This window comes from Crinia signifera, chromosome 19, assembly GCF_055691185.1.
Source record: "Crinia signifera chromosome 19, ASM5569118v1, whole genome shotgun sequence".
Taxonomy (NCBI): domain Eukaryota; kingdom Metazoa; phylum Chordata; class Amphibia; order Anura; family Myobatrachidae; genus Crinia; species Crinia signifera.
The window spans coordinates 24627537-24652324 of record NC_139226.1 but is presented as its reverse complement, the minus strand read 5'-3'; the positions used below and the strand labels follow the sequence as shown (position 1 = coordinate 24652324).

Sequence of the window (24788 nt, the reverse complement as noted above, 5' to 3'; positions counted from 1 at the left end):
ATGATATGCAGCATGCCTATATTCTGTGCGTGAGTGAGGCTGTATCTGCATATGAAATAGTGTATTCATGGAAATCACTGTAACATAGCATTCCGTATGCAAGTACAGCCACAGTCGCACACAGAATATAGGGGTGGGTTGGATGTGCAATAGTATTCGGCATATGTGTAACAGGCATTATGTGTGTCATGTGAATAAGGGCATTAATAATGTGCAACATATGTGTAATGGGCATTATGTGTGTCATGTGTATAAGGGCATTAATAATGTGCAACATATGTGTAAGGGGCATTATGTGTGTCATGTATAAGGACATTAATAATGTGCAACATATGTGTAAGGGGCATTATGTGTGTCATGTGTATAAGGGCATTAATAATGTGTGACATATGTGTAAGGGCCATTATGTGTGTCATTATGTGTATGAAGGGCATTAATAAAGTTTGGCATAATGTGTAAGGGGCATTATGGTTATAAGGACATTAATAATGTGTGTCATGTGTAAGGGGCATTACTGTGTGGTATTATCAGGGGTGCCAAGAGAAAGGGGTAGGGGGTGCAAATTACCCAGGCCAAAGTCTGATGGAAGGGCCCAGTGGGGGCCCCGGGCCCCCACCCCTTAAGTGACAGCAGCAGCTGCAGATCTTCTCCTCTGCCCAGCACAGGCTGCTTTGTGCTGGGTTGCAGAGTGGCCATGGAGGTGCTTACAATACAATATTTTCTCAGGATTTTTTTCTAAGGGTATAATGTGAATAATGTGAGGAGTAATGTATATAAGGTAAAGTGGTACTACTGTGTGATGTAACGTGAATAAGGGACACCATCGCATGATATAATGTGAATAAAGTTGCACTACTGTGTGGCATAATTTGAATTGGGGGTACTATTGTGTGGCCATGCCCCTTCCCAGCAAGAACACACCCCTGTTTGGGCTGCGCACCGAATATGTGCGGGTAGGAGCACCAAAATGATGACTGCTATGATGAGGGTTGATGGTGCTGGGAAAGGGGAACAGGGTCAGAGGCGGAACTAGTGGCGGTGCTAGGGGGCACCAGCCAAAATCTTGCCTAGGGTGTCATTTAGGGTAGGGCCGGCTCTGACCACAAACATATATCCCCTTAGTGCTGTGCACTGAATAAGCTCAATTTCCCTCAGCCTAGTAATCTAAGATCCGTCCAGCTCATAAAGGGACCTCCATCATCAAACATTCTTATTCATTGGTATATGATAAAACAAACCAACTGTAAGTTGTGTACTAAGGTTTAGAGGTAACTAATTTTGAGAGTTTGGATCCAGTTACTCCTATCTTCTCCCTATATACATTTATACATTGAGGGAAATTAAAGAACAGCGGGGGGTAGATATGGAATTTACTTGGAATAAGCACTATTGGACAACTATATTGGGGGAGGGGGCGCTTTGAAGTCTTTTAGTCAGCTACAAGCGGAGTTTAATCTACCAAAGGAAATGTTCTATAGATATTTGCAAGTGAGACCATGGCTCAGTATAGTAAGGGGGATCTGGAGCATATTGAAGAATCCCCATGTCAGAGATGTATTAAGCAAATAGATGTGGGTAAACGGTTGTCCAAAATTTATGGTTATCTCCACTCCTATGTACAAGCAGAGGAGTTGGGGGCCCTCAAGTGGATAGATAATATCCCCCGGATGGATGAGATGAGGTGGAGGGTTGCATTATCTGCTCCTAAACATGTTACTAACTCAGAGGTGGTAGAATGGGTTAATATAGTAAATGTTACCTTTGAGCATTAGAAATAAGTATATGCGTCCCATGGCACGTTTCAGAAATGTCATAGTATTTGGGGACACTGGAACCGATCAGTATATTATAAAGTCACAAATAGTAATAATTTACAGAAAGTGGCGTAGGAATATAAGCACTAAGTATGTTAGAAATGTATATTGTAATTCACAATTAGTAATAGCGCAGTAAATGGATTGTGTAGGTTAGACAACAAATACAATTCCTGAGTATACATAATAGTATTTTTGCACCAATGCACCGATTTATAAAAAAAAAAATTAGGACACAAGTACTTATACAATGATTTAACCCCTTCCTGACACAGCCAGTTTTTGCCTTCCTGACAGAGCCCTTTTTTTCAAATCTGACATGTATCACTTAAGTGGGGATAACTTTTTTTTGCTTTTACTTATCCCAGTGATTTTGAGATTGTTTTCTCGTGACACATTGTACTTCAAATTAGTGGTAAATTTGGGTCGATACAGTCTGTGTTTTTTTGTGAAAAATACCAAAATGTCGTAAAAAAATGGAAAATTTAGCAATTTGCAAAATGTTAAATTTTCTGCTTGTGAGACAAATAATCATACCACTCAAAATAGTTAATAACTAACATAGACCATATGTCTACTTTATGTTTCCATCATTATTTAAACTTCCTTTTAATTTTTTTGGACACTAGGAGGCTTACAATATGAATAGCAAATTCTCAAATTTTCAAGAAAATTTCAAACACTGATTTTTTTAGGGACCAGTTCAGTTCTGATGTGACTTTGAGGGACTTGTATGTGAGACACCCCCATAAATGATGCCATTTCAAAAACTGCACCCCTCACAGTATTCAAAACAGCATTTTGGAAGTTTGTTAACCCTTTAGGTGTTTCACAGGAATTAAAACAAAGTGTAGGTGACATTTCAAAATTTCATTTTTTTTGCAGATTTGCAATTTTAATACATTTTTCTAAGGAACACAGTAGATTTTACTAGAGAAATGTGACTAAAAATTGATTCCCCCAATTCTTTTGTTTTCAAAAATATCCTATATGTGGCCCTAGTGTGCACGTTGACCAAACCACAGGCTTCATAATAGAAGGAGCACCTACTTGATTTTGGAGCCTCCTTTTTATGGGATTATTTTTTAGGCACCATGTAGGTTTCTAGGCACCATAAGATGCTAAAAGTTAGGAACCCCCCCACAAGTGACCCCATTTTGCAAACTACACCCCTCAGGGAATTCATCTAGGGGTATAGTGTACATTTCAAACCCCCAGGGGTTTCACCAATTGTGGTACAACTGGGCAGTGAAAATGAAAAATTAATTTTTTTACACAAAAATGCAGTTCTGGCTCCAAATTTTTCATTTTCACAAGGAATGAAGGAGACAAAGCACCCCAAAATCTGTGCCCCAATTTCTCCCGAGTACGGCAATGCCTCACATGTGACCAAAAAATACCATTTGGGTGCATGGCAGGACTCAGAAGGGAAGGAGTGATTTTTGGATTTTGCAGCTCAGATTCTGGTGGAATGTTGGTGGGTGCTATGTTGCATTAGCAAGACCCCCGAAGCACCAATACAGTGGAACCCCCCCCACAAGTGACCCCATTTTGCAAACTACACCCCTCAGGGAATTCATCTAGGGGTATAGTGTACATTTCAAACCCCCAGGAGTTTCACCAATTTTGATACAACTGGGCTGTGCAAATGAAAAATTACATTTTTTACACAAAAATGCAGTTCTGGCTCAAAATTTTTCATTTTCACAAGGAATGAAGGAGACAAAGCACCCCAAAATCTGTGCCCCAATTTCTCCCGAGTATGGCAATGCCTCACATGTGACCAAAAAATACCAGTTGGGTGCATGGCAGGACTCAGAAGGGAAGGAGTGATTTTTGGATTTTGCAGCTCTGATTCTGGTGGAATTTTGGTGGGTGCTATGTCGCATTAGCAAGACCCCCGAAGCACCAATACAGTGGAAGCCCCCCACAAGTGACCCCATTTTGCAAACTACACCCCTCTGGGAATTCATCTAGGGGTATAATGTACATTTCAAACCCCCAGGGGTTTCACCAATTGTGGTACAACTGGGCAGTGAAAATGAAAAATTAAATTTTTTACACAAAAATGCAGTTCTGGCTCAAAATTTTTCATTTTCATAAGGTATGAAGGAGAAAAAGCACCCCAAAATCTGTGCCCCAATTTCTCCTGAGTATGGCAATGCCTCACATGTGACCAAAAAATACCATTTGGGTGCATGGCAGGACTCAGAAGGGAAGGAGTGATATTTGGATTTTGCAGCACAGATTCTGGTGGAATTTTGGTGGGTGCTATGTCGCATTAGCAAGACCCCCAAAGCACCAATACAGTGGAACCCCCCCACAAGTGACCCCATTTTGCAAACTACACCCCTCAGGGAATTCATCTAGGGGTATAGTGTACATTTCAAACCCCCAGAGGTTTCACCAATTTTGATACAACTGGGCTGTGCAAATGAAAAATTACATTTTTTTACACAAAAATGCAGTTCTGGCTCAAAATTTTTCATTTTCTTAAGGTATGAAGGAGAAAAAGCACCCCAAAATCTGTGCCCCAATTTCTCCCGAGTACGGCAATGCCTCACATGTGACCAAAAAATACCAGTTGGGTGCATGGCAGGACTCAGAAGGGAAGGAGTGATTTTTGGATTTTGCAGCTCAGATTCTGGTGGAATTTTGGTGGGTGCTATGTCGCATTAGCAAGACCCCCGAAGCACCAATACAGTGGAACCCCCCCCACAAGTGACCCCATTTTGCAAACTACACCCCTCAGGGAATTCAACTAGGGGTATAGTGTACATTTCAAACCCCCAGGGGTTTCACCAATTGTGGTACAACTGGGCAGTGAAAATGAAAAATTAATTTTTTTACACAAAAATGCAGTTCTGGCTCCAAATTTTTCATTTTCACAAGGAATGAAGGAGACAAAGCACCCCAAAATCTGTGCCCCAATTTATCCCGAATATGGCAATGCCTCACATGTGACCAAAAAATACCAGTTGGGTGCATGGCAGGACTCAGAAGGGAAGGAGTGATATTTGGATTTTGCAGCACAGATTCTGGTGGAATTTTGGTGGGTGCTATGTCGCATTAGCAAGACCCCCAAAGCACCAATACAGTGGAACCCCCCCACAAGTGACCCCATTTTGCAAACTACACCCGTCAGGGAATTCATCTAGGGGTATAGTGTACATTTCAAACCCCCAGGGGTTTCACCAATTTTGATACAACTGGGCAGTGAAAATGAAAAATTACATTTTTTTACACAAAAATGCAGTTCTGGCTCAAAATTTTTCATTTTCATAAGGTATGAATGAGACAGAGCACCCCAAAATCTGTGCCCCAATTTCTCCAGAGTATGGCAATGCCTCACATGTGACCAAAAAATACCAGTTGGGTGCATGGCAGGACTCAGAAGGGAAGGAGTGATATTTGGATTTTGCAGCACAGATTCTGTTGGAATTTTGGTGGGTGCTATGTCGCATTAGCAAGACCCCCAAAGCACCAATACAGTGGAACCCCCCCACAAGTGACCCCATTTTGCAAACTACACCCCTCAGGGAATTCATCTAGGGGTATAGTGTACATTTCAAACCCCCAGGGGTTTCACCAATTTTGATACAACTGGGCAGTGAAAATGAAAAATTACATTTTTTTTACACAAAAATGCAGTTCTGGCTCAAAATTTTTCATTTTCATAAGGTATGAAGGAGACAAAGCACCCCAAAATCTGTGCCCCAATTTCTCCCGAGTACGGCAATGCTTCATGTGTGACCAAAAAATGGCAGGACTCAGAAGGGAAGGAGTGATATTTGGATTTTGCAGCACAGATTCTGGTGGAATGTTGGTGGGTGCTATGTCGCATTAGCAAGACCCCCAAAGCACCAATACAGTGGAACCCCCCCACAAGTGACCCCATTTTGCAAACTACACCCCTCAGGGAATTCAACTAGGGGTATAGTGTACATTTCAAACCCCCAGGGGTTTCACCAATTGTGGTACAACTGGGCAGTGAAAATGAAAAATTAAATTTTTTACACAAAAATGCAGTTCTGGCTCAAAATTTTTCATTTTCACAAGGAATGAATGAGACAAAGCACCCCAAAATCTGTGCCCCAATTTCTCCCGAGTACGGCAATGCCTCATGTGTGACCAAAAAATGGCAGGACTCAGAAGGGAAGGAGTGATATTTGGATTTTGCAGCACAGATTCTGGTGGAATGTTGGTGGGTGCTATGTCGCATTAGCAAGACCCCCAAAGCACCAATACAGTGGAACCCCCCCACAATTGACCCCATTTTGCAAACTACACCCCTCAGGGAATTCATCTAGGGGTATAGTGTACATTTCAAACCCCCAGGGGTTTCACCAATTTTGATACAACTGGGCAGTGAAAATGAAAAATTACATTTTTTTTTACATAAAAATGCAGTTCTGGCTCAAAATTTTTCATTTTCAGAAGGTATGAAGGAGAAAAAGCACCCCAAAATCTGTGCCCCAATTTCTCCCGAGTACAGCAATGCCTCACATGTGACCAAAAAATACCAGTTGGGTGCATGGCAGGACTCAGAAGGGAAGGAGTGATTTTTGGATTTTGCGGCTCAGATTCTGGTGGAATGAATGGTGGGTGCTATGTGGCATTAGCAAGACCCCCGAAGCACGGTGAAATTATGAACCTAATAATCCATAGATGTGTGGTATATTTTAAAACACTCCTTTATACATAGGCCGGGTTTGTCGGGGCAAGTGTCACACTGGAAAATAGTTTGCTTTCTTATTCCCTTTTTATAGCAAACTTTGCACCTTTTTTGTGTCCTGCCCTTTTTTCCAGTGGAGGGGATTTCATCAGGAAAATGCTGCCCTGGTACAATACGGGGGCCAGTACTAGAAGTACTGGGGCCCTCTGCCTGCTGGTTCCCAAATATTAGGCCCTTTATGACTTCCTCTTGAAAGTGCATAAATGTCCCCCTCTGGCTGGTAGAACGGAATAGCACGTAAGCGTTATACAGTGCCATCTGGATGATATACACGGCCAGCTTCTTGTACCAGATTTTTGTTTTCCGCAGGGCACTGTACGGCTTCAGTACCTGATCTGAAAGATCCACTCCGCCCATGTACCTATTGTAATCCAGGATACAATTAGGTTTTGAGGTGTGGGTACTGGTACCTCGTACAGGGACGGAGGTGGTACTGTCTCCGTGAATTGTTGTCAGTATAAGGACATCCCTCTTGTCCTTATATTTGACCAACAACATATTTTCGGTGCATATTCCCCTGCTTTCACCCCTTCTCATTACTTGGGCAATGTGCGTTTTTGGGAGGCCTCTTTGGTTCTTGCGCACAGTACCGCAAGCTGCTGTACCTCTTGAACCAAGGGCCTTAAACAGGGGGATGCTGGTGTAAAAGTTATCCACATAGAGGTGATAACCTTTATCCAGGAAGGGGTGCACTAAATCCCAGACAATTTTTCCACTAACACCTACGAGGGAGGGGGGGCATTCTGGCGGTTCAATTCTTGAATCCTTCCCTTCATATACCCTAAACCTGTGGGTGTACCCTGAGGTGCTTTCACACAGATTATACATTTTTATGCCATACCTTGCCCTCTTACTGGGAAGGTACTGGCGGAATTTAACCCTTCCTTTAAAATGTATAAGGGACTCGTCTATGCAAATGAATTTATCTGGGATGTACATCTCTTCAAATTTGGCACTGAAGTGATCAATGACCGGCCTGACTTTGAATAGCCGGTCAAAGGTGGGATCATCTCTGGGTGGGTACTGTGCATTATCGTTGTAATGCAAAAATTTAAGGATTATCTCAAAACGAGCCCGAGTCATGGCCATACGGTAAAATGGGGTGCTGTACAGAACATCTGTACTCCAATATTGCCTAATTTCTGGCTTTTTTACTATGCCCATATGAAACACCAGACCCCAAAACGTCATCATCTCTACTGCATCTACAGGGGTCCACCTAGCAAATGATGACGTGGGGTTTTGAGCAATAAACTGCTGGGCATATAAATTAGTTTGGTCCACCATTAAATTTATAAAATCATCAGAGAAAAATAATTTGTAAAAGTCAATTTCTCTGAGACCTGTGGAATCAAATTGGATTCCTGGGATGGCCAAAAACTCAGGAACCTGGGGCTCAAAATTGTCTGGTGGTGGGGTCCATACGAGATCAATTATTGGGGGGGGGGGTCTCAGCTGCTCTACGGGGGCGTCTTTGAGGGGGTCCCTCATCACTAGAGGAGGAAGAGGAGCTTAAGATGAATCCTTCAAATTCCCCGCTTGCCTCACTGGCTGTGTCAGAGTCAGAGGCAAGCATGGCATATGCCTCCTCCGCTGAATACATTCTTCTGGATGACTGGGATGACATTTGGGATGACATTTGGGATGACATTTGGGATGCCATTTTTATTTTTGTGTTTCTGGTAGGGAAATGTTTCAACACGTGTATAGTGTAGGGGGGGGGGGGGGGTACAAACTTTATTTTAATGTAGTATGTAGTGTGTATGTAGTGCAGAAAAAAAAAAAAAAAGGTCCTGCGCCAAAAATTGAGCACAGATGTTGGTCAGTAACGTCCGTCACTGAACAGCGCTCAAAGGCAACAGGAATTTGATCAAAAAAATTTGATAAAAAAAAAATAAAAAAAGACCCCACAGCACCCTCAAAAAAAAAAAAAAAAAGGTGATCAGTGATGCGACACTGATTACCAGTGAGGGGCAGCAGGTGCACAACCTTTGGTGCAACTGACAGTGCAACTGGCAGGTATATATAAAAAAAAAAACTCTGCACCCCCAAAAAGTTGCTGATCACCTCAGATATAGTGATCAGCACAAAAGGGGGGGGGGGCAGCAGACACAAAATATAGCACTCTCTATCACTCTCTGTCACTATCTCTCTCTATCTCTCTCTATCTCTCTCTATCTCTCACTATCTATCACTCTATGACACTGCAGCAGCAGCACTGACAGTTATATATATAAAAAAAAACCCTGCACCCCCAAAAAGTTGCTGGGGGTGCACAAAAGGGGGGCAGCCGACACAAAATATAGCACTCTCTATCACTCTCTGTCACTATCTCTCTCTATCTCTCTCTATCTATCACTCTATGACACTGCAGCAGCAGCACTGAGAGTTATATATATAAAAAATAACCCCTGCACCCCCAAAAAGTTGCTGGGGGTGCACAAAAGGGGGGCAGCAGACACAAAATATAGCACTTTCTATCACTATCTCTCTCTATCTCTCTATCTCTCACTATCTATCACTCTATGACACTGCAGCAGCAGCACTGACAGGTATATATATAAAAAAAAAACCTGCGCCCCCAAAAAGTTGCTGATCAGTTAATTTATACTGATCAGCACAAAAGGGGGGGGGCAGCAGTCAGTTGCACACGCAGTACAGCTGTATATATATAAAAAATATATAGCACAATCTGTCACTATCTCTCTATCTCTCTCTATCTCTCTCTATCTCTCTATCTATAACTCTATCACACTGCAGCAGCACAAAATATAGCACTCTCTGTCACTAGCCCTCTCTATCTCTCTCTATCTCTCTCTCTCTATCTCTCTCTATCTATAACTCGAACACACTGCAGCAGCACAGCAGCACAACACAACACAGGAAGTCACAAGAAGTAACAAGATCCAGGAACGCTACAAGCAGTGATCAGGTAAGTGTTTGCAAGGATCAGGTCAGTATATCGCGGCAGATAGGCACGGTGACCGCACTGCACGCAATTCCAGACCGGAATGGCGTCTGCAGTGCAGTCACCGTTAGTTTAAATCACCCTCCATGGCTGTGATTGGTCCGTCGGTCCGGCGAACCAATCACGGCCTTTGGGGGCGGGTTGGGTGAGGTGGGGTGACACCAGTGTCACCCTTACACCCCGTGGTGATTGGTGCTGTACTTTACAGCACCAATCACCACCGATCCCTGTGTCACCGGCGAACGTTATTCGCCGGTGACATAGAAAACGCTGTAATTGGCTGTTCACACTGAACAGCCAATCACAGCGATCGCCGACGGGGGGCGGCATCGCAGCCCCCCCTGGGCATGCAGGGACATGTCTGCTGTCAGGGACAGCAGACATGTTTAAACTGTCATCGCGTCTATAGACGCGGTGACAGTTTAAAGCCATGACGTACATTTACGCCATGTGTCGGGAAGTACATCCCGGCCATGACGTAAATGTACGTCAAATGTCGGGAAGGGGTTAAAATAATTTAAAACAATCTAAGGAAAGGTACCGTAATGTTCACGATGGTGATAGAGTCTCAATAAGATCGGGTTCTGAACAGGGGTAAAAAATGTGCCGCTAATTGAAAGAGTTAAAAATGGTTGATATACTTGGGTAGGAGGGTTAGAGCTGTAAACAAGGCTAGGAAGGTAAAGATGTGGGGATACAAAGAAGGCAGGAAAGAAAAAGCGTACTGTGTACAGTATGTGTGGATGTGATTTAGAAACTGATAAGGGATCAATTATGGATCGATAGACCCAGATTTGTGTGTATATTTGTTAGTCCGGGGTTTTTGTCTAGTGTCTAATGTTATATGTCAAAGATATACCTGTAAATCTTGAAGTATATATATTTTTTCTGATTTGTGACATAATGTTTTATAATTGTTAATATAAATAAAGACTTAATTAAAAAAAAAAAAAGGTTTAGAGGTATTCTATCAATCTTCATGCTGATCATTGTCACACTTCTACTTCATAGCATGTGAAATAGAACAATTATCATTATATAGACAAATAAGGCACATGCCATGGGTGATATCCCTGTATATTATCTTACATTAACTGTAGTCAGTGGTAGAATTTACCTGTGATTGGGAGGACTGCAGACACCCAGTAAGACCCACCACTGCAGTGAGCCAGTTAGTTAATGACTGCCCTGGTACACTGAGGCTGGCAGTGACTTCCTATTGGAAGTGCTACCTGTCAGTCACCTGCAGGACAGGTGGTCCCATTTGGAGGTGGGCCTGCCAGAATGGGCTGCAATTAGCAAAGAGCTGGCTTCCTGTAGAACAACACTGACCTGCCTCATCATCAGCCCAAGTTGGCTTCTGCGGGCTGCAGCCAATGCACTCCATAGAAGCCAAGAGATTGCACTATGCAGCTGCCAGGCACCAGGGCATGGCCATAGGCTGGGGCTCTCTTCTGCTCCCCCACACCAGGCAGCCCCCTCCCCCACATAGGTAGGAGCCGCTGCTGATTGTTTATTGTATTCCTGTATACTATCTTGTACTTGCTAAAATATTCTAATAAGAACAGACATCCATCTATTGCACAGGTGCCTGGGGAGGCTCTGCTGGGCTCAGTGCTGGATGGACCGCTGGAATCATCTGTGGCACAGTCCTGGGAGTTGTGCTGATTGTTAGTGCAACCTTCCTGCTGTATAAGAGATGTGTCCTTCCCCTGAGACAGGAAGAGACAGGTAATTGGGGAGATGTGTAATGTACATGTCTTGTGAACAGAACATATGTGTTGCATGTTTGTTATGTGTGTATATTGTGTTACTACTATCTAACAACCAGACTGTCACACTGCTGTATAAGTAGCATTACACCCATGTTGGCATACTCTGCATAGTCATGTTGACATACTCACTGTTGACGTAGTAGTGGTAGATGACATACCTCCCATCTATCTGGCTGCTGTAGTCTGCGCGGGACCAGGAAGGGTGTGGTCTCACCACTAGGGGTGTGGTTTTACAGGACTAATGATCACTATGGGGGGCGTGGCCATCACTATGTGAGCTGCTGGGCACGCTCCCAGACCCTCTGTCTCCTGTGAATAGATGTTGAGCACATGCACCACTGCTTGCAGCAAAGGACAGGGGGATTTCCAACTCCCATCCCTCCTTCTTCCCATGGGACACTGCAGCCCATGGGTGGGAAACCGGGACAGTCCCCAAAAACCAACCATCCCTGGTAAATCGGGACAGTTGGGAGGTATGAGACAGCTTTCTAAATACAATGACAATATATCAATTTGACAAGTCACTTACAGTAGCATCAGTACATCTGTATAATACAGTAATACCCTACATGATAACCAATGTAAAGGCATCTAAGTATTTCTAATTACCAACAGTGACATCATATAAGAGGGACGCCCCAGAGTATTACAATGTACCGGCTGCTACAGTGGTGAGTATAGAACCGAGGTGTCCATAAAATCTCATCTGAAAGAATGTACTGTACATACTCTATGGGATCACTCGGAATTGCTGCTGTATGTAATGTGTAATTACTGTAAATGTAAAACAATTGAATTAGTACCAGGGATGCTACAACCTTTTTGGTGTGTGTGTGTGTGTGTGTGTGTGTTTGTGTGTGTGTGTGTGGGGGGGGGGGGATAGCATTTTATTTTGACACGCCTATATCACAAAATGGTGCCCCCTCAGAGGCAGCTGGACACTACCTGATGACAGAGATATATTATTCTATCTATCTATCTATCTATCTATCTATCTATCTATCTATCTATCTATATATAAAGCAGCATAAGGGACACTATGGGTACTCTAGATAATAGCCCTGTGATCAGGAATACGCCATCCCGCCCTGTGCAAGTCTGCGAATTGCTTAGCAGGGCTGTTAAAAAAAATTGCCCGCTAATTCGCTGTGAACCGTTCCACAATCACTCACCATCGGATGATTTTTCCACTTTGTGCAATCTGTGCATAGCCCAGGGCTTACTCGGTGGCTGCGATAGAAACAGGCTGATTGGGCTGGAGCTGACTCACATGACTTCCCCTCAAACACCTGGGCAGTCTGCATTTTCCCTGACACTTCCAGAAAACAAATGGTTACCACCCACAAACATCGGCTTCCTGTCAATCAACTTGCATAGGACGGCCTCACGCATGTGTACTATGGGCCGTATGTATGCGCAGTCTATTGATAATTACACGCCTGCAAATTTGCAGCTACGCCATGTTGTATATTATTTACTTGGCTTGGGGTGGAGGATGGGGGACCAAATTATATTTTTGCACCTGGATTCACCACCCACACGTTCCGCCACTGATCAGTGTACAGTATACTGTATATCTAAAATCAAATACTACATATTATACAGATACTGTAACACTCCTCTGTCTATTATCTGTTCTAGGTGTATCCTGCTACGCAAGAGCCTACATATACGGTGAGTGTCTCCAGAAAACCAATGATGTTATATGTACATGTACAGTAGTAGCATCATCATAATCCTGACATAGGGCTTATATCACTAAACTCTGAGAGTAAGGAAAGTAATGGTCACTTGGTCTCAGAAATTAGTGAAATGTGGAGGCCGAGGCATCACTTATCCCTGTGACACCTGGTGCAACCAAGTCGTGAAAAAGTGATGGGGCTTTGCAAATAGCGGGTGGGGCTTTCCAGAAAAGAGCAGGGAATTTGACCGGCTCAAGGGGGTGGGGCTGCATTGCAGTCCACAAATCAAATAGTAGAGTCCACCAACTGCCACCCAAATGCTGCCGAACATTGACAGTCAAGATTCACTGGCAGTTGGAGTTTCTCACCAATTTGAATTTTGGACTGTGCGGAAATTCCGAACCCCCATTTTCATCACTCTGATGGTCCAGGACATATGAGCACTATACTCCGACTCATCATACCCGATGGGATATCAAAACATCTGATTTGGACCAATTTCTCGGCCCGATCCTTCGGAATCAAGTGAAATCAGCCCAAATTGGACCAGTGCATGGGGGCCTTAACCTTACTCAGGCTGTCTGTTGCAGGGATGCTTGCAAGTCCTTGGCTTAGCCACTCCCAGAAAATGGGGGCGATATGCCCAGTTTCCAGAAATGCCAGTCACCCCCATTTCTCCCTACCAGAGCCTCTGCCTGTCAATTAGCCAGAGGCATTCTCTGTTCTGCGCTATAATCACAGGACCTGCATAAGCAATCCAACCTGAATTAGCCCCACAGTCTATTATTAATGTGTGTATAATATAGTGTGTTTGGTGTAACACTATATATCTGTATTTCTTGTAGGATTTGCAATACAATTCCCAGGACACTTACAGTGAACTAAAGGGAGGAGATGATACGCTGCAAAATCTTCTTGCGGCAGAAGCCATCTTGTAACCAAAACACCTTATAATAATTCTAATGATAACACAAACTAAAACTTCAGTGGAAGATGAAGCAGGGAGGCCGACCAATATGCTAATTCGATGGAATTAACGACTCAACTTCTGTAGCCTTAAAATGTCAAAAGGGGTGTAATGGATCATCCCAGAAATGGTGCACAGTCAATGACAAGCTTTCCACCATAACGGGCCTCAAGAACCCATCCAATAATATGAAGTTACAGGCCTCAGGACAAAGGCTAACAGCCAAAATGCCACTGTTATAGATGGCACACTTGCTGCCCACCAAATAGCTTGATCTGCCAGTCCTGTCTGCCACAACAAGGTTTGTACACCGAGTTGCTATCTTGTCACAAGAGCTACTCCAACGTAATCCAACAAATTCCCCAGCAAATGAAAGAAAGTGCTCAGAGAGAGAGAGAGAGAGAGAGAGGTCATAAGTCAAGTGGTCCCTGTCAGACTGGTAGAGATGATCAGAATTGGAGGACAACCGTCATTTTGAATTATGGTAATTAAGTAATCCAATTATAGTCTATCATAAATAGAACATACAGATAACAAGATGATACTATATAACGGTATATAACTCCGTAGTCGTTCAAACCTTTTGCAATAATAGAATAGAATCTGAACATCCAGAAAACGTCTTGTTTACTTAGTTTCTTTTACGGATCACCCAGTCATTAAGTGGTTACTTACAATATGCTCCAAACCAGTCAATTTTAGACATCTTGGATCCCCATTAAATACATGGTGAGTGCTTTTTATTCAAAAGATTCCATTGATGTTCTATTAATCTTGTTTTTAGCCAGCTAGTTGTTTGACCTATATATTTTTTTTCTTTTAATAATTATTTTTATTTGTGAGCAATGACTGTTATACTGTATACTGGAAATAAAAGCTATATTTCTGTTTGGAGTATTGTTTGTAAGCATGTAATGCCTCAGTAAATTAGTATTGTTATAAAGTCAGAATGATAGCTTATTGTATTTCACCAGTTAGTCATTAATAGTAACTTGCATTCTGTACATTATCGGTATTTGGGGGAGTCCTCCTTAAGTAGTTCTGATCATCTCGTAGAAATAGCAGCTAGACTGGTCACACTGGAACTCAATACTCTGATTATGCAGACACTCAGAGCCGGCCCTAGCCTAAATGACACCCTAGGCTAGATTTTGGCTGGTGCCCCATAGCACTGCCACTAGTTCCGCCTCTGACTCTGCTCCCCTTTCCCGGCACCATCAACCCTCATCATAGCAGTCATAATTTTGATGCCCCTACCCACAATATTTTAAATAGAAACAGAGCACACATTCGGTGCGCAGCCCAAACAGGGGTGTGTCCTTGCTCGGAAGGGACACGGCCACACAATAGTACCCCCAATTCAAATTATGCCACACAGTAGTGCAACTTTATTCACATTATATCATGCGATGGTGTCCCTTATTCACGTTACATCACACAGCAGTACCACTTTACCTTATATACATTACTCCTCACATTATTCACATTATACCCGTAGAAAAAAATCCTGATAAAATATTGTATTTTAAGCACTTCCATGGTCACACTGCAACCCAGCACAAAGCAGTGTGTGCTGGGCAGAGGAGAAGAGCTGCAGCTGCTTCTGCCACTTAAGGGGAGGAGGCCCGGGGCCCCCACTGGGCCCTTCCATCAGACTTTGGCCTTAGTAATTTGTACCCCCTACCCCTTTCTCTCGGCACCCCTGATAATACCACACAGTAATGCCCCTTACACATAGTATTAATGTCCTTATAACCATACACATTATGCCAACCTTTATTAATGCCCTTCATACACATAATGACACACATAATTCCCCTTACACATATGTTGCACATTATTAATGCCCTTATACACATGACACACATAATGCCTGTTACACATATGTAGCACATTTTTAATACATTTATACATGACACACATAATGCCCCTTACACATATGCCGAAAACTATTTCACAACCAACCCACCCGCAGACAGCACTCGCACAGCCGCTAACACTGTGATCTCTGCCTCTGCTTGGATACAGATGTTTCCTCATACATCTTGACTCAATAGGACATGCAGTTCCTGGCCAGTTCTGCTAATGTCGGGTGCCTTTTTTGCTGAAAATTTGTCTTATTTGCATTTTTATGATCAGCACACACAAGGAGCTTCTAATGATTAAAATTATATGTGGCATGCCTATATTCTTTGTGCGACTGTGGATGTACCTGCATACGGAATGCTATGTTACAGTGATTTCCATGAATACACTATTTCATATGCAGATACAGCCTCACTCGCACACAGAATATATGTGACACGCCAACGGCAGGGGTGTATGTTTTACCTTGAGTTACTGGATACTCTTGGTTCCGCACCGGTTCTTCTCCTCTTCGGCTGCAGGGAACGCACCGCCCCAAGAACTCAAGCAAGGCGCCCAGCAGGTACAACTGTTTGCGTTTTATTTAATACAGACATGACATCCAGGTTTAGCGTGCACTAAACTGGTAACGGTACTCTAACGACTTGCTTAACTAATAACGCTTACAAGCGACAGTATCACCCACTCGACTATACAATAGGAACGGAATAGCACTAGTCAACTATTACATCTGACTATTGGGTATCGGACATACCATATATCCCTAAGGCACTATAACATGTCATACAACATAAGAATCAACACAATAAATACAACATTGGGTGGACACCTGTGTTGGCATGCACCCTAGTGAATGTTCCTGGTACTACCAAACAAACACTGTAATATTAGATCCGGAGAGGATTGGTTTTCCTGGTGACAATCCCTTGGGCCACAAGGTGGCAGTGTTCTCCAAGTTAGGCTAGGGAAAAGTAGTGTCCGGAAACTTGCCGGGCTGCTAAATTGAGGTACTTTGAGAGCAAGAATAGTTCCTCTGGTTAGCTGGGGCAGTAGTAACTCTCTGGTGCTGCGGCACAAAGGGGTAGACTTCCCCAATAGCCAGGTGCTCCCCGGGTGTCCCGAATGCTTAGGCCCCCTGTGTGGCTGGCTGCCTATTCCCCCCCACTGGTTGCTAGTGGGGTGCTGGGCAGTGTAGAGTCTGGGCTGAACCTGTCCTAGCCCGTAGTGGAGGTGTCCGGGTATAGGGGTTATGGTAGTGACGGGGAGTGACGCTGGGCAGCCAGCACGTGGGGTACCTGTAGTCAGGATCAAGATGCGGGCTCCTGCCTGTCACGATCGGGTCCCCCGGCGTCTGGGTCATCTGGCGTGGGTCACACTGCTTGCAGGAGGGCTGCTAGTGTGGGCACTGCTATTGCAGCGTTGCCGCACTCAGCTGCGCGCTCCTGTTCTGCTGGGCTCTTTACTCCGGGTCTCTCCGGCTGCTCTCCCGCGTCACGGCGTCTTCTCCTTGCTGCTGCGGCGTCAGCTGTCTTCCGGTCAGGGTCTCCGGCTGCGTCCAGCACTCCCGCTGCTGTCCTCTTCTGGCCGCACTCTTCTCCTCCCCGGTACGCCACGCCGTTCCTCTCTCCCCACTCAGTCTGCCCACCACACGCTTCTCCTGCGACCTCCGACCTCTTCTTCCGCCTCCTCTCTCTGCTCTCTCATTGGTCGGTGCTTCCTGTCCATCAAACCGGAGGTTCTCCTTCGCGCCCTCCGCTGCCTACATTTTAACCCTTCTGGTGCTGGTCTATGTGAGCGCTGCGGTTGCCTAGCAACCCAGCGCACAGTGTACCCAGCCTGGGGCATCACAGGTTGGGGTGCCACATATCCACCCACTTAAAGGATGCTCGTCCTCGGCATCAAACTAAATAACAGGAATGTCCCGGAAGAAAGTCTACTGGGCTTGAGTTTAGGCCCCAATATTCACTGTCCTTAGGGAGAGGGCCACATACCTAAGTCACATCTACAGTTCTTTACACAAAATGTACATTACACAACATTGGGACATTATGCACGGCATATCTATTCCCTGTACCGCAGGGGTAGCACGCCTCGCGCGCTCCTAACTGACGCCTCGCTCCAGTCCCAGGGGGTGCGATCCCAACAGCCTCAGGAGCAAGCTCAACGATCCTCGGACTGGTCTGCGGCGGTACATCCAGAGAGAACGGCATGGACCATCTTGCGGCAGGATATTCGTTGTCCGGGCTTTCTTTGCTGCTTGACTTGAAAAGAACTGGGGTTTGAGTCGGATACGGTTTGATCCGATTGTGATGGGTCCGCTGTGAGTGGGCACCCTCCCACTTCGCATCGAATTTACTCTTGTGACGATTGTTTCTTTTGAACACCGGGGTACCAACAGGTATGCGGTCAGCGTGGGCCTTCTGGTCAGGGTGAATCTTCTGGCGGTCTCTACTTTGCGCCAACTCTTGGTCGCCCAAGGCACTCGTGTTAGTCATTCTGGGCTGATGTTCTTGCACCCAGGGTGCACATGGTTCCCAGCGGGACGGTACTGGATTGGTGAAAGTGGGTGTCTCTATATGCTCTCTGTTATCCTCCACCTCTCCCTCTGGGTGTAGAGGCAAGTGCGAGGGGGCATCGGCATTACTGTGGCAGCGCCCACTTCGGCACCGGTGGTAGCGCCTGCGGGCACCACGTCTGTCGGAATCAAACCGGCTTCCCCTTACTGGTACCCCACCTGGGCCCGTCACGTCTATCGCTTGAGCACCCTTTTCTCCTTCTACCACATCGAATTCCACCGTCTCGCCATCCTTGACACTGTGTAGGAACTTCTGCGGGTGGTTTCTCTTTATGGCCGTCCGGTGGACAAAAAACATCATCTTTTGTGTCATTTCGGTTAATGAAGCCATATCCCCTTCGGACGTTAAACCACTTGACAGTTCCTTGTGCCCGTGTGGCCAGCACTTTCTTCACCCCCTGACTTCTCTGGACGCAGATGATGTGTTGCAGGGTTACCTCCTCATCCTGATCCGGGTTAACCTGTTCCTGCTTAAGTGTCGCCATCAGCTCTTCGGGGCAATGTCTTAAGATGTTCATGCCCAGGATGATGGGGGAAACCTTTCCTTCCCCACAGGTGATCACCAGATATCCCTGTTTGGATAAGTGCGTTCGTCCGATCTTCAGGTCGGCTTCCCAGTACCCGTTGCAGGTGACCTCTCGGCCGTTGGCAGCAACCACTTTCACCTGCGTGGGGGGTGGTCTAAATGGTACTTCTTTTCCCCAATATTTTTGGAGAGTGGGTAATTGTATCATCGATACTTGCGACCCGGTGTCGATCATGGCTACCGTCTCTATCCCGTTGATCCACACCTTGGTCCTCGGGCACTGTCCTACATATTGGGCCCACCAGTCCTCCGGGTCTGGGTCTACTCCCGGTGTTCTCCCCGAGGTTCGGGCCCTGGCCAGGGCCGTTTCTAGACAATTTAGCTCCCAGGGCAAAGGAATGAAAATGCGCCCCCCCCCCCCCCCCCAAAAAAAAAGTGAACACGACATAGACGAAATTGCGCGCGCCGAAATAGGGGGCGTGGTTTATTTTTAAAAGGGGTGTGGCTTAATATAAGGGCGTGTTCTAGCAGGAAAACGATTACCTTACATCTCCCCTTTGCAACCTGCAGGTCCAGATTTTGGTTACCGCAGGAATTGTCATTGTACTGTGATGTCACTGTGTGAAGGCCACACAGTGACATAAAAATATAAAGGCCCACACAGTGACCTAGTACGCCTCACAGTCAAGGCCAAACAAAGACAGGCTACTTGAATCATTATACACTATTTATCCGTGATTCCAATTACACATGACGCCGCACACCATGATGACAATTACACATTGTCGCACACCGTGATGACAATTACACATTGTCGCACACCGTGATGACAATTACACATTATGTCGCACACCGTGATGACAATTACACATTACGCCGCTCACTGTGATGACAATTACACATTACGCCGCACACTGTGATGACAATTACACATTACGCCGCACACTGTGATGACAATTACACATTACGCCGCACACTGTGATGGCAATTACACATTACGCTGCACACTGTGATGACAATTACACATTACGCTGCACACTGTGATGACAATTACACATTACGCTGCACACTGTGATGACAATTACACATTACGCCGCACACTGTGATGACAGTTACACATTATGATGCACGTTACACCCCACACTGTGATGGCAATTACACAATACTCCCCACACCGTAATGCCTATTACACATTATGCCCCACACGCCGCTGCCGCACAACTCATGCCGTTTACTAATATGCCCCCACAGTGGCATATATGCCCCCACAGTGCCATACATATGCCCATACAGTGCCAGATACGCCCCCACAGTGCCACATATATATGCCCCCAGTGCCAAATATGCCCCTAGTGCCACAGATATGTCCCCAATGCCACACATATGCCCCCACAGTGACACACATATGCCCCCGCAGTGACACACATATGCCCCCACAGTGTCACACATATATGCCCCCACAGTGCCACACATATGCCCATACAGTGCCAGATATGCCGCCACAGTGCCACACATATGCCCATACAGTGCCACATATATATGCCCCCACAGTGCCAGATGTGCCAGATATGCCCCCACAGTGCCACACATATGCCCATACATTGCTACATATATATGCCCCCACAATGCCAAATATGCCCATAGTGCCACAGATGTGTCCCCAGTGCCACACATATGCCCCCACAGTGCCACACATATGGCCATACAGTGCCACACATATGCCCCCACAGTGCCACATATATATGCCCCCACAGTGCCAAATATGCCCATTGTGCCACAGATGTGTCCCCAGTGCCACACATATGCCCCCACATTGACACACATATGCCCCTACAGTGCCACATATATGCCCCCACAGTGCCACACATGCCCCCAAAGTGCCAGCAGCACAACTTACTGTCTCTCTGGGTCTCCCCCTCCAGTCCCCCGCCGCTGCCCGCTGGTGCTGTTGGTGCTGCTGCTTTCACTGTGTCCCTGAGCCGTCAGCCATTCATATCTCGCGGGCTGGCTCCTGATTGGCTGCCAGCCCGCGAGCTCCTATGATTGGCTGACAGCCTAATGACACAGTGAGCGAGGGGAAGGAGAGCGCCGCGCGATGCGCTCCCCTCCCCTCGGAAATCACTCACGCTGTGCCTGCCTGCTCTGTTCGTTGCGGACAGGGAGAGGGGGAGGAACTCGGAGGCGGCGGCGGGCAGGCGGCATTCGGGTGAGCTCAGCTGCCGGCCGGGCGCCCCGGCTGTTTAAAAGAGGTGGACAAGCCGTGCGGCGCCCCGGGCTGCTGCACGGCTTGTCCGCCTGTAGAAACGGCCCTGGCCCTGGCCTCGGGGCGTTGAAGTTTAAAGTAGCATTTTGAACTGGTCATCTGGTAGGTTCTGTGCAGCCTGTATGACCGTGTCTCTGTTCTTCTTTGCGCCTTCTGGGTTTGTAGGAGGCTCTCCGTGGGTACTGTTGCTCACGGAATCCTAACATTTCGGGGTATTCCTCCTCCTCTTCTTCTTCCTCTTGCGCCCCGACTACCCCAAGAGCAGCGTCTTTGAAGTCGGCAAAGGTCACGCCCGCCATCTGTCTTCGCAACAACCTCAGTTGTGCCCGTATGTTCTCTTGCCTGGACCCTTCGATCAGCTGAACTATCAGTGTCTCGTCCACGTTCCTCATTTCTTCCGGGTCGATGGCTTGTATTGCCTTACTTAATTCTATTAAGCTGAGGGCATAATCCCGTAACGTCTCGCCCACTCGTTGCTTCCTTCCGTACAACTTCAATTTTAATTCTGGGAGGCTTCGCGTCTCGAAGGTGGTGGATAGCTTCTTCAGTATCTGTGCTACCGTCATCCTGTGTTCGGGTGCCCATGACCTGACCTCCCGGAGAGCAGATCCCGTAAGTTGTCCTATCAGTATCTGAACCTTCTGTTGTTCTTGTAGGGTCTACAATAAGCTTGTTGACTCCATCCCCCTCTCGAATTCCTCGAATGTGGTTCCCGGCGCCTTCCTCTTGTCTCCACTGTAGCTGGGTAACCATGACGCCCCGAAATAGTACGGGAGTGTGATTGGGGTGGTTGGTGCAGCAACGGCTTGTCCCTGTTGTTCACCCCCGGGCGCTGGTATCTCTCCGCCTTGTGCTGGCGCAGCTGGTTGCGCCGGTGCTTGTACCGCCGGTTGTGCGGCTTGTTGCTCCATCTTCCTTGCTTGACTGTTCTCTCAGCCGACTCGCATCCTGTTCGGTCTGACGCCAAGTGTGACACGCCAACGGCAGGGGTGTATGTTTTACCTTGAGTTACTGGATACTCTCGGTTCCGCACCGGTTCTTCTCCTCTTCGGCTGCAGGGAACGCACCGCCCCAAGAACTCAAGCAAGGCGCCCAGCAGGTACAACTGTTTGCGTTTTATTTAATACAGACATGACATCCAGGTTTAGCGTGCACTAAACTGGTAACGGTACTCTAACGACTTGCTTAACTAATAACACTTACAAGCGACAGTATCCCCCACTCGACTATACAATAGGAACGGAATAGCACTAGTCAACTATTACATCTGACTATTGGGTATCGGACATACCATATATCCCTAAGGCACTATAAAATGTCATACAACATAAGAATCAACACAATAAATACAACATTGGGTGGACACCTGTGTTGGCATGCACCCTAGTGAATGTTCCTGGTACTACCAAACAAACACTGTAATATTAGATCCGGAGAGGATTGGTTTTCCTGGTGACAATCCCTTGGGCCACAAGGTGGCAGTGTTCTCCAAGTTAAGCTAGGGAAAAGTAGTGTCCGGAAACTTGCCGGGCTGCTAAATTGAGGTACTTTGAGAGCAAGAATAGTTCCTCTGGTTAGCTGGGGCAGTAGTAACTCTCTGGTGCTGCGGCACAAAGGGCTAGACTTCCCCAATAGCCAGGTGCTCCCCGGGTGTCCCGAATGCTTAGGCCCCCTGTGTGGCTGGCTGCCTATTCCCCCCCACTGGTTGCTAGTGGGGTGCTGGGCAGTGTAGAGTCTGGGCTGAACCTGTCCTAGCCCGTAGTGGAGGTGTCCGGGTATAGGGGTTATGGTAGTGACGGGGAGTGACGCTGGGCAGCCAGCACGTGGGGTACCTGTAGTCAGGATCAAGATGCGGGCTCCTGCCTGTCACGATCGGGTCCCCCGGCGTCTGGGTCATCTGGCGTGGGTCACACTGCTTGCAGGAGGGCTGCTAGTGTGGGCGCTGCTATTGCAGCGTTGCCGCACTCAGCTGCACGCTCCTGTTCTGCTGGGCTCTTTACTCCGGGTCTCTCCGGCTGCTCTCCCGCGTCACGGCGTCTTCTCCTTGCTGCTGCGGCGTCAGCTGTCTTCTGGTTAGGGTCTCCGGCTGCGTCCAGCACTCCCGCTGCTGTCCTCTTCTGGCCGCACTCTTCTCCTCCCCGGTACGCCACGCCGTTCCTCTCTCCCCACTCAGTCTGCCCACCACACGCTTCTCCTGCGACCTCCGACCTCTTCTTCCGCCTCCTCTCTCTGCTCTCTCATTGGTCGGTGCTTCCTGTCCATCAAACCGGAGGTTCTCCTTCGCGCCCTCCGCTGCCTCCATTTTAACCCTTCTGGTGCTGGTCTATGTGAGCGCTGCGGTTGCCTAGCAACCCAGCGCACAGTGTACCCGGCCTGGGGCATCACAGGTTGGGGTGCCACATATAGGCATGCTGCATATAATTTTAATCAGCAGAAGCTACTGATGCCCCTAGGCATTCCAAATGCCCTAGGCAATTGCCTAGTTTGACTATGCCTAAGGCCGGCTCTGCAGACACCGTTCCCACAGCTTCAGTGCCACTACAATTGCAAACTATACCAAAATCAGAAGGTTCTCTTGGTCAAACCTTCAATGACGCATGTAAGTGACCAATTTGCCATGCACCAAGGGCTCTCCCACTAGGCAATCCTCAGGAAAAGATAGATGCTGAATTAGGTGATACTAGGAGTCCTCTATGGGACAGACGCTTTGTATTTCCGGGAGGGAGACTCGGCGCCAAAATCAAGGAACATGTGAGGAAAAGAAAGAGCCTGCTCACAAATCCCGGAACTGGACTCATGCTTGTATACATGTAATGTGTGTGTGTCTTAGAAGGTTAGCAGTTCCATGTCTGGAATTAGATTATGCTTGGTTAAGTGGATAGAGGTGTATAAATACCCTCTTATGGTATTCAGTCTCTATGCCTTGAGAAAGGACAAACTTTGCTTGAAACGCGTTGGAAGCAGGGACTTGCATACAGTGGACCTATCACCAGGAATAACATCTATATCCAGCATCCAGGGAAGCCTGTGGTTTTCCATCCATTGCTGTTTTTGTCTACCATTTTGTGGACAAATTATTCTGGTGAGAGTCCAATACATGCACCCATATTGTATTTTAAATTGTATTTTTGAATTGAATAAAACGGTATTTCACCATTGGAGGCATATCTTTATTCTCTCCGCATGGTGACCCATTTACAAGTGACAGATGATCGTTTTTGGAGTTGATTCCTCTTCCATTGAGCCTAGTGTGTCTACTTAAAATAAGTGGACAACAACAGATGGTACAGTTCCCCATTTGGGGATTTCTTTTATAGAGTCCAACAAAATTAGGATATCACCCTATGCATGTTTTTTATTTTCTATGTACATTGAGAAACAATCAGTAGGAAGTACATTTGAACAAACAGAATTGAAAGTGAGGATCGCCTTAAGAAACTGTCAGTATCTTTCTTGTATTGATACTAGGAACATTCTTGGAGACCACCTTCCTCATAGATAGGACCAAATTTGGGAAGAGGTATGATGAGAGGTCCAGCCATGTTACCCAGATAAACTTCTTTCCTAATAAACCTGGTCTTTCATGACCGGAGGAAGACCAAATGAAGACTGTAGGT

General features: G+C 46.3%; 1 protein-coding gene across 1 annotated transcript in view; it reads left to right on the top strand.

The window, feature by feature from the left end:
• LOC146042236 (cell adhesion molecule CEACAM1-like) overlaps positions 1–14777 on the top strand; it is a 74949-nt gene extending 60172 nt beyond the window's left edge. Inside the window, exons 6-9 of the mRNA XM_083162157.1 lie at positions 11105–11248; positions 11908–11963; positions 12934–12966; positions 13820–14777. Of these exons, the coding sequence (XP_083018283.1) occupies positions 11105–11248; positions 11908–11963; positions 12934–12966; positions 13820–13912 (326 nt within the window). The 3' untranslated portion in view covers positions 13913–14777. The remainder of the gene's footprint in view (positions 1–11104; positions 11249–11907; positions 11964–12933; positions 12967–13819) is intronic.
• The last annotated feature ends 10011 nt before the right edge of the window (positions 14778–24788 follow it).